Source organism: Mus pahari, chromosome 3 (genome assembly GCF_900095145.1).
Source record: "Mus pahari chromosome 3, PAHARI_EIJ_v1.1, whole genome shotgun sequence".
Lineage (NCBI taxonomy): Eukaryota > Metazoa > Chordata > Mammalia > Rodentia > Muridae > Mus > Mus pahari.
In genome coordinates this window covers 117,508,245-117,519,133 of record NC_034592.1, presented here as the reverse complement: position 1 = coordinate 117,519,133, position 10,889 = coordinate 117,508,245, and the positions used below count along the sequence as shown (strand labels likewise).

The 10,889-nt window shown below is 42.7% G+C and overlaps 1 protein-coding gene across 2 annotated transcripts in view; it reads left to right on the top strand.

Annotated features, from left to right (window-relative positions):
* Hao1 (hydroxyacid oxidase 1) overlaps window positions 1-10,639 on the top strand; it is a 49,756-nt gene extending 39,117 nt beyond the window's left edge. Inside the window, exons 5-8 of one of the 2 annotated variants that reach the window (XM_021193425.1) lie at window positions 2,422-2,513; window positions 6,860-7,018; window positions 7,126-7,195; window positions 9,700-10,639. In XM_021193425.1, coding sequence (XP_021049084.1) covers window positions 2,422-2,513; window positions 6,860-7,018; window positions 7,126-7,195; window positions 9,700-9,770 — 392 coding nt within the window. In that variant the 3' untranslated portion in view covers window positions 9,771-10,639. The remainder of the gene's footprint in view (window positions 1-2,421; window positions 2,514-6,859; window positions 7,019-7,125; window positions 7,196-9,699) is intronic. The other variant, XM_029536657.1, reaches the window with a different exon arrangement.
* Window positions 10,640-10,889: the final 250 nt, after the last annotated feature.

Below are 10,889 nucleotides of genomic sequence, written 5' to 3'. Positions count from 1 at the left end.
GACAACCTGGTCCTCAGTGTAGCCCAGGATGCCCTTCAGTGGGCCCTCAGATGCCTGCTTCACCACCTTCTTGATGTCATCATCCTTGGCAGGTTTCTCCAGGTGGCACGTCAGGTCCACAATGGACACATTGGGGGTAGGAACTCGGAAGGCCATGCCAGTGAGCTTCCCGTTCAGCTCTGGGATGACCTTGCCCACAGCCTTGGCAGCACCAGTGGATGCAGGGCTGATGTTCTGGGCAGCCCCATGGCCATCATGCCACAGCTTTCCAGAGGGGCCATCCACAGTCTTCTGAGTGGCAGTGATGGCATGAACTGTGGTTATGAGCCCTTCCCCGATGCCAAAGTTGTCATGGATGAACTTGGCCAAGGGGGCTAAGCAGTTGGTGGTGTAGGATGCATTGCTGACAATCTTGAGTGAGTTGTCATATTTCTCGTGGTTCACACCCATCACAAATATGGGGGCATCGGCAGAAGGGGCAGAGATGATGACCCTTTTGGCTCCACCCTTCAAGTGGGCCCCCAGCCTTCTCCATGGTGGTGAAGACGCCAGTAGACTCCACGACATATTCAGCACTGGCACCACCCCATTTGATGTTAGCAGGGTCTCGCTCCTGGAAGATGGTGATGGGTTTCCCGTTGATGACAAGTTTCCCATTCTCGGCCTTGACTGTGCCATTGAATTTGCCATGGGTGGAGTCATACTGGAGCATGTAGACCATGTAGTTGAGTTCAATGAAGGGGTCATTGATGGCAACAATCTCCACTTTGCCAGAGCAGACGGCAGCCCTGGTGACCAGGCGCCCAATACGGCCAAATCCGTTCACACCGACCTTCACCATTTTGTCTACGGGGCAAGGCTGGCACTGCACAAGAAGATGCGGCTGTCTCTGGAACAGAGAGGAGCAGAGAGCCTCTCTCTCAACTTTTAGTTGATGTTTTGTAAATTACACATTATGCACCTCAATCTCACTCATCTCCCCATCCTTTTGTTTCTGCCCTCCTCCCTTGCAACCTCCCTCAAAAAGAAAATAATCCTGTTATTGTGTTTCACTTTCATGAATGTATCCAATCCTAATTACCTATCAGAGAGTCCATCTGTAAATACTATCATATCAGACACTAAGTGTCTTAGTTTCCCTTGCTGCGTGGAGATACTATGACTAAGGCAACTCTTATAAAGGACAATATTTAATTGGGGCTGGCTTGTAGGTTCAGAGGTTCAGTCCATTATCATCAAGGTAGGAGCATGGCAGTATCCAGGTAGATGTAGGACTGGAGGAGCCTAAAGTTCCACATCTTGATCCAAAGACAGACAGGAGAAGACTGGCTCCCATGTGGCTGGGAGGAGGCTCTCAAGCCAAATCCCAGAGTGAGAAACTTCTTTCAACAAGGCCACACCTACTCCAACAAGGCCATACTTCCTAATAGTGCCACTTCAAACTACCGCCCTAAGGTTTCCAAAAAATTTGAAGAGGACTGAGGTACTCAGACCATAACATGTTGGTGTAACATCAATATGTACCCATAATTTAAAAGTGATAGCATCACTATCATTCTTAAAAGAGTTCAATTTTAGTATACCATGGCATATAGTAGAAAATGATGTAGCACAAAAATTAAAATAATCAGCATTACAAATTGTTGTGCATCCTTTCCCTGGCCCCAGAAGTCTATGTTAGGCTTTCCTCCACTGCAGAAGTCTATGTTTCCTTTCTGTCTGTTTCCTTGCTGCACTGAGCAATGAGAATGTCTTAGACACTCAAGATGTAAATATTAACATAGTGCCTGCTCAAAAGGATATAGGTTGCTCAGTGAAACTGTTGGTTTTCAAACTGCATTTTTTAAATTATATATTTTCTTTATTTACATTTCAAATGTTATCCCCTTTCCTAGTTTCTCCTCTGAAAATCCCCTATCCTCTCCTCACTCCCCCTCCTCCCCAACCCACCCACTCCTACTTCCTGGCCCAGGCATTTCCCTATACTGGGGCATAGAACTTTCACAGAACCAAGGGCCTCTCCTCCCATTGATGACCGACTAGGCCATCCTCAGCTACATATGCAGCTAGAGCCATGAGTCTCTCTGTGTGTTTTCTTCGATTGGTGGTTTAGTCCCAGGGAGCTCTAGGGTTACTGGTTAGTTCATATTGTTGTCCCTAGGTCAAAGGACAAATTCTTTATTTATGATAATTTGCTATCTACTCACAATTCTACCACATAATTACATTGCTCTAATTCTTAATTTTGGATGAAGAAGCCAGTACTAATATTCTACATGTAATTATTAGATGCGTTTTCATGGTGAAAGTACTAAACAGAACAGGTGGGAATGAGGTCCTCTCCCTTTACTGGAATGCTGGAGATTCAAAGTCCAAGCCTTTGGTCCAGTGGCTGTTTCCATGGTATTTTGCTCTTTTCAGGTGATGATGCCAGAGAAGCTGTTAAACATGGTGTGGATGGGATCTTGGTGTCGAATCATGGGGCACGGCAACTGGATGGGGTGCCAGCTACTGTGAGTTTCCACTGGGATTTATCCACTCTATGCATGTCTACTGTGTGTGTGTGTGTGTGTGTGTGTGTGTGTGTGTGTGTGTGTATGATCACTTATGGTAAAATGTGTGGTGCTATGTGATATCTCAGATTTTCAGTGGTACAGAGTTATCTAAATTAGCAAATACATTTATTTTTTAACTAGCCAAATGTCCATTTATAAATTTATGAATGGAGGCCTTGTTAATTAGTAAGCAAGGCATTATTCTTGTGAGCACAGGTACACTTAGGTGTTATATGAGCTGAAGAAGGAGAGAGAAGATTCAGACATGGCAATTTAAAAGAAACGAAGTGGCTACGTCTGCAGACTGCTTGAGTTGGAGTACAAGCCAGCAGGGAAGACTATTACACATAGGTGCTCAGACAGTATTACCAAAGCACAGAAGAGTATAGCAGACCAAGACTGTACACAATGGGATTAGCTGCCCAAGACTTAAAATCATAAAGCTGGAGGTTGTGAGCCCCGACTGATGTACCCTTGGTCCCACAGATACAGCGCTTGGGGGACAGTAGCCCACAGGTGAAAGAGGTGAAAAGCAATGCCCTGCTTAAAGCAGAGTGCAGAAACTGGTCACAGCTCCAAGTGTTTCCTCAGGTTTATGCCTCACTTGTGCACAGAGACATAGACTTAGTGTGCGGACCAAATTAAGTTTGTTTTCTAAAAATAAACTATAAATCTTCTGAAATAAAATCTAACTTGATTTTAAGGGGAAAATATCTAAATGGTATGGTTTCTTTCCTTCCGGCTTAGGACATATGGAAACTTATCTAAAAGGGCTTTTTGAGTTGTGGTCTCTGAGACTGTTTAGGAAACAATAACCATCCCTTTAGCAGGCTGTGTGCATGAGAGGATATACTTGACTATGTTTTGCCTCATACTTATAGCAAATTTAAGGCCCATGATAATGAGGGAAATTTATGAAAGCACTCAGTCTATGGCAAATGGTGATTTCCCCCTTAGGTGGGTGTATGAGTTTTGAGGTGAGCAGTCAAAGGCTTAAAAGGAAGGTATGGTCTAAGTCTCTATGTTAGCTGCATAAAAGGTCTTACTGTCCCACAGACTTGGTTACATCATAAGCCAGGGCCCAGGGACAGTATGATATCTTGGGAGGGGTTGAGTTATTTTCTTGTCTCCAGCATATATGAGAGACAGGGCAGCAAGTTATTCAGACTCTTCTGCCTGAGCTTCTCCTGGTGTTGCGTTGGTTCTATAAAGAATGTGTCTGGACCATACAGCTCTGGGTTTCTCTACTTCATAGCATTCCCTTGTATGGAGAAAGACTTGCTGCTTGAATGTCTGCACTAAGAATTTCACTTCTAGTTATCTTGACACATTATTCCCTGGCTTGTTTGAGTCCTTAGCGCATTCTCTTATTAAAATTTTGTTTTCAGATTTGCATTTCATTTTGATGCCAACAAGACCCAAAGTACTTCAGACTTATAGATATAATGTTCTTTTCCACTGTAAATCTCCCATCTACCAAACACTTGCACTGAATAAGTGTTTGTGCTGTTAAATTACTAACTCTCAAATTGAGTCCTTAGGCATGTTCTGTACCATCTAAGAGGTGGGTTTTTTTTCTTTTAAAAGGGGGTCCCTGGGGCTGGGTGTGGTGCTCAGTGCTAAAATGCTTGCTTAGCATAGAGGAGCCCCTAAATTGAATCTGCAGCATGGAATGTCACAAAAGTCTAAAATAAAATGTAAAGGCATGCTTTATATGTGTCATCCTCGAGAGGTACTTGATATATTAATTGGCTTTTGCGGTATAAAAATAAATCTGAACTTACTGGCTAAAAGAACTCCCATTTATTTATGTGCCAGTTTTATAAGTTTGCTTTTTGGCTTGAGAATTGTGAGGTTGTGTGTTCTGGTCTTGGCTGAGCCCTGTCCTGGGTGCATGGAGTCGGTTGCTTGTGCAGAAGGATAATTTCACTGTCTTTCATCTCCTCATGTATCAGGTTGGTTTGTTTTTCATGAAGGGTCAGTTTCCTAACATATCATCCAGTTCTTGCAATCTCTACAATGACGTAACACATTGTTAAAATCTCTCTTGCTCCACTGGAGACCACTAAGCACCATCTGAATTCCGCCATGCTTCAAAAGATGCCCCAAGTGCATAGGACCCTTATGAATTAGAACAAGGCAGAAATCATCAGAGCCATTTTGAGGCTTGCTAATTCTCTGGGCTGGTGATTTTTTGACTGTGCTTGGTGGAACACCTGGTGAGGTGTGGGGTGCGGTCCAGGAAAGAGTCTGAGGATGGACTACAGCAGCTGGGACTCTGGTCTCCTCTGCTCTAACTGCAGCTTCTTTGGTTGGGTCATTTGAGTGTTCATCTTCAAGAGAGGAACAATGAACGCTCTAGGGATGTGAAGGAAGGGCGAAAAGGAAGCATAAACAGGGCTGTACCTAGTGGGCTTGTCTGCTCAGTTTATTTATTCAATCTTTAAGGACCATTTGATTTTATGTAATGTGTGCCCAGTGAAACTGCAGCTCTGGAAAGGCAGGGAAGTTAGGCTTGCTCAGTGTTGGAAGAGACATACCTGTCCACAGACACAGGGACACAAATGCAGGCTCTGTTTTATAGTCCAGGATTCATATCTTAAGTGTCCTTATTAGTGTACTTTTAGGCCGGGTTAGGTACTGGAAATAACCTAAACAGACTTGATTTGTGTGACTTTGAAAATGTGTATTGAACCCAAGCTAGCTAATATTTTTCTTTGGTTCTGGTTTCAAATGGGGAAATATGCTTAATTACGGCTTGCATCATGGCTTGGAAATTGTAGCATTTATATGTTGATGTAACTCTCCTGAATGTAAAACGGGGGACTGTGTATAGGTAAGGGAATGTATGTAAATGGATCCGAAGCATGTTTGGCAAGGCATGGAAGCCAAAAGGGAAAGGGGAAAATTACACTACCTGCCAAACATTTAGGGGCCACTTGCCAAGGGTTGCCTCCACTTCCTCCAAATTGTAGCTGTGTTTGGTTTTCAGTCTTTTACATAAAACTCTATTTAAGTTGAGCCACTAAACTTCTAGGAGAAGAGGAGGAAAGCCTTTGAGTGATTTCAGCACAATTATTTCTGGAAAAAGTGCAGTTTAAGTGTGTGGTGGCTTTCATAGCATACGTAAATGGAGTTGGGACTTCATTTAGGATCTAAGCGTTTTTGGGGACAAATGTGGATAATTTCTACAAATTTTTACCTACATCTAATGATCCAGTTGTATCACCTACTACTGTAACTCTAGGGGGGAACAACCCCAGTGATTTAAACTGACAATTGTTCCCTTGAATCATTTCTCTACTTAGGTCTTCTGACCTGGCTTAGGACTAGCCTGCTGGCTGGGTTGTAAGTTTTAGGGTCAGTTGAGTGAGGCGCAGACAGTTTTGTGTCCAGAGTAGACTCCCTGGGAACCAAGTTTTGCTAAAACCAACCCTGGGGGACCCCTATCTCATGACAAATGGTAGAAGTACAAAGGTAAGCAGAAATATTGCCATCACTTCAGGCCTGTGCCCAGAAATGGCCTCTTCTACCTTCTGTTCACATATGTGATTGGTCAAAGTGGGTCATATAGCCAAAGCCAGTGTCAAGCTGCAGGTAAGTACACTATTGATGTGGTAGAAAGGCAATTCATTTAGAGGAGTCTGAAGCATCAGAAAGGACAATATAGTAACCACCTCACCCTTGTGAGGTTCTTATATTTTCTATGATAAACTGAGCCCATTGCCAGTTGACAGCTAAGACTGGGATCCCCGGGGTTCACATGGTCATATTCCTATAACAGCGAGTAAAGTGCTTGCACAGTTACCTAATGCTTATCTGTATGTAAAGTGTGTTAGAAGAGGAAGTCAGAGAGGAGCTGTGCTTGTATGTTTTATATGGCACTGCTTACAACATCTAATGTGCATTTTAACCATGGCCTTCTGGGAAATAACATTCAGAATAATGTCTATCAGTCAGAAACTTCATTTACTTTTATAAAAAAGGAAGTATGTATGACCAAGTGCTTTAGAATCATGTTTATCATTTTTAGATGCAACATTTGCACTTAAATATCAGAAACAGAAAAATTTGATGCTGAACTTTGAAAACAAAGAAGCTAGTGAATTCCAAATTCATAGCATTTGTATGTATTCTTCCAGGAGAAATGATTCCACCACCAATCTTAAATCTACTTATCTCCTTTTAGCTTCTTTTAAGCCTCTTTCCTCTTGGAGTCTTAGTTGGGTGGGTCTGAAGTCATTGGAGGTGACAATGAGCAGAGCTTTTCACTCAGTGTAACACTGTCCTTCTTCTCTCCCTAGATTGATGTCCTGCCAGAGATTGTTGAGGCTGTGGAAGGGAAGGTAGAAGTCTTCCTGGATGGTGGAGTTAGGAAAGGCACTGATGTTCTCAAAGCCCTGGCCCTAGGAGCCAAGGCTGTTTTTGTGGGAAGACCCATCATCTGGGGCTTGGCTTTCCAGGTAATTGGACAAGAAAATAAATAAATAAAATAAAACCATTTAATACTGAAAGAAATACATAGAACTTGACAAGTTGACTCAATACTTTAACATCTGTACTTCCTTAGGGGGAGAAAGGTGTTCAGGATGTCCTTGAGATACTGAAGGAAGAATTCCGGCTGGCCATGGCTCTGAGTGGTAAGGCTTGGCACTCCTTGCATTTTGTGTCACAGTAACACAATAACTGATGGACAAAATTTACCAGAAGAAACAATTCTTTAAGCTCATGATTTCATAGACTTTCAGTCCATCACCATGGTGAAGGCTTTGTGAAGTTCATGGCAGAAACTGAACTAGGGGCCAAGTTATAACCTTGGAAGGTCTGGCCTTAGTGCCTACTTCCACTGTCTAGGCCCCACCTCCTAAAGATTCCTGAGTCTCCAAGATGGCACCAGCACTGGACAACAGGCACTGAAAATATGAGCCTGTGATGAACACTCCAGAATCAAACAGTAGCAAATTCTGACTTTCATTTACCAATTTTTTGTTTTCTGTATGCTTTAAGCCAGGCTCCCTGGAGCAGAGATTTGAATGGGGGGGAAGAAAACAGATGGTTTGGGACACTGGATTTGAGGTTGACTTTGTACTTGTGGCTTAGAAGCATAGCACTCAGACTGGGGGTGTTATATTGTGCATAGGTCTATGGCAGTTATATAGCCTTCAGCTTCAAGCATCATATCTGTCCCATCAGGGAGGCTTTGGTGAGCAGGAGTATTTTAAAGATAAGTATAGCATCATTCTTTTTCTCACTTCTTAATACATGAGTAGATAGCCTGGCCAACTGGCCAGTCAGTTCTACCATGTTACGAAGTGTGAAGTCAGGCTCTACCCCTTTAAAACTAAGTCTCCAATTCTCTTATTACATGTGTTCTACTGGCAGCCTCTCATTCCCAGTTCACGCTCATGTCAAAGGTTTATTTGTCAGGCTCAAACTCCCAAGACTTGCTTCATCTTCCACATCTTGCCACACATAGGTGTTGCCCATTTCAACATAACTCAAATGTGACTCCCTTCGCCAGCACAACGGCTACCACCACTTGGCTATGCCATCAGTCTTTTCCTCTTGCAGTGGGTATTGGAGATCTGCCTCTCTAACTTTGTCTACTTGCCTGCCCTCAGTCTCCTTTGATCACAGAAGCCAGGATGCCTATTTGAGCCATTAATTTAGTTCATGTTCTTGTGATCAGTACCCACCAATGACTCTTTGTGACCTTCCCAGCCTTGAGCAGGCACTTCCCAGCTGTGAGTAGACCTTTCTCAGCCTTGAGCATTTGCCACAGTGGGCCTTGTCTACCTTGGTGGAGTCATCTGCCTTGGTTGCAGGTGCAGTTCCTGTAGTAATCTAGATGAATAGAGCTTAGAAGAACAGACTGTCATGCTGACCTTGCTTTGCAACATAAAGGATGGGTTCTTTGGGTTTTCCCTATATAAATGCAGTACTGAATATTAAACTGGGAGCCTTGATCAGAACCTTGTCTTGGCTTCATTCTTCTCTCGCCCCCTGGGCATCTTTTTCATTTCCATCATTCCCCCCATTCAGGTAAACCAAGTTAGTCCTTGGCCGCTGGATGGCTACAACTCTTGACTTAATGAGCATAGATGCCAAAGTCCTTACAGTAGTTTACAAGGCCCTTGATCCTTGCTACCTTTTCAGTCACAACTGTCACTGCTGCCATCCCTGTTGAAGCACTGAGGCTTCCTTGACTATCAGATAAGCTCTTGCATCATGGCCCATGTGCGGGATCTTCCCTCATTTCCAATGCTCCCCAGATATCTGCATAAAGAGGTTTCTCCACCCAACAAGCTTTCATGTAAATTCTTTATTCACAAAAGGACCACCATGGTTGCTCATCCTTCCCCATAGTCCAGCTTTCCATCCGTGCTCTTGTATTCCTTTTTCCTTAGAATCCATCACGGTTCATAAGTCATCTGTCACATAGGTTATTTTTTTAAGACAACACGCATTATGTATTTTATGTTTCTCTCTAGAATATAAAATGCATGACCAGGGATCTTTCTGTCTTTTATCTCACTGCAGGGCTTGCAGTGTTTAAATGGTGCCTGGCCCACAAACAATAAATGTTTGTTAAAAGAATTAGTAAGTGCTGTGTTTACTGAGGATTGCTTAGAGTTTGACTCAAAATGGACCTTAGGCTGAGGGGAGGGGAATCTTTGAGTGAATTACCAGCTTCCCCATCTGAAGGTGAATCAAGATTCTTTTTCTGTGATCTACAAAGTCCAAATCACCCTGACGGCTACAACTCCCTAGATGAATTGTCTCCCTGCTACTGTACAGCCTGAGCCTGTCAGAACTTTCAGGAGAAGAATGCCATTCTGTGAATCCTCACTACACATTTTAATTTGCTGCAGACATCTCTTAAATGAGAGCTTTCAGTCGCTGGCTGTCTATTAAACGTGGCAGAAAGAATACACTCTTTGTGTTAATAAAAATATGTGCCAGTCATTTTGTATTAAGGACTGTTTAGGTAATAAAAATGGTCTCATGCCACATAAGATTTGGCAAGCCTACCTTGAATCATAAACCTTACATTTGTCAAGTTTTACATTCCTTGGGAAAACGATTACCTGCCTGATTATTATTGCATTCATCTCATATTAAATGTATGCATTATTTTTTTCAGGGTGCCAGAATGTGAAAGTCATCGACAAGACATTGGTGAGGAAAAATCCTTCGGCTGTTTCCAAGATCTGACAGTGCACAATATTTTCCCATCTGTATTATTTTTTTTCCAGCGTGGATTACTTGACAAAGAGACACTGTGCAGAGGGTGACCACAGACTGTAACTCCCCACTTCAATACAAAGGGTGTCGTTCTTTTCCAACAAAATAGCCACCCCTTCTCCTTCATTGCTTTTGACTTTTCAATGGGTGTCCTAGGAACCTTCTAGAAAGAAATGGACTTGCATCCTGGAAATATATTAACTGTTAAAAAGAAAACATTGAAAATGTGTTTGGGCAACGTCATCCCCTGGCAGGCTAAAGTGCTGGGGAACAAAAGATATCCTCTGGTGAGATTGAAGGTAGCATGCTGAAGTGAAAGATACCGACCTCACTGTTTATTAACCTGTCTTCTGTTTAGATTTCCTTAATACAGTGGCTCTTACCGTGTGCACTGGGCTTTGAAATGCTGGAAATGCCCAGAGAAACATGAGGTTTGGATTTGCCATGTTGAGAGAAAGCACCGGGTAGAATTGAAATGGATGGTGGTCATTTGTGATTTTTTTTTCTAGAGACTTCATTTTTTTAACACCCTATTTCTTTGAAGGTAGATTTTTAGCTATATATCGCAAGTCTGAATATGTCTAGATGTTTTGTGGTGGTCACTGCATTTGAAAGGGATGTGTTTAGTCCACTTGGGACCACATGGAGCTATTTTTACTTTTGAACTTTGTCTCCTCATTCCCATTTTAAAGTAAGTGTCGACTTTCTAATGCCCCTTGAATCTTTTTCGATTTTCTCACCTCTCCCCATTTATAAGTCACGTTCAGTGCCAAGTATATATTTTGTGGGGTCTGCGATGAATAAAGATTTGAAATTCTTGCTCAGAAGGAAGGCAAAAAGACCCTTCCCTTTTATCACAGTAATTTTCTTAATTGTCCATGTTTTCTTTTCCTTTTCTTTATTTTATCAGTTTAGTGCCATTCTTCCTTGAGTATGGGCTAGTGGAGGCACTCTACCAATTGAAGACTCTATAAAGTGACTGTGGTTTCCCCTGCAACTTGCCCTGCTTGTACCCATGCCCAGGACTTGCGCAGAGTGACTGAGCCAGCAGCTAAGAGCCTATTCCTGGGGCATGGAGGGGTTCCAGAA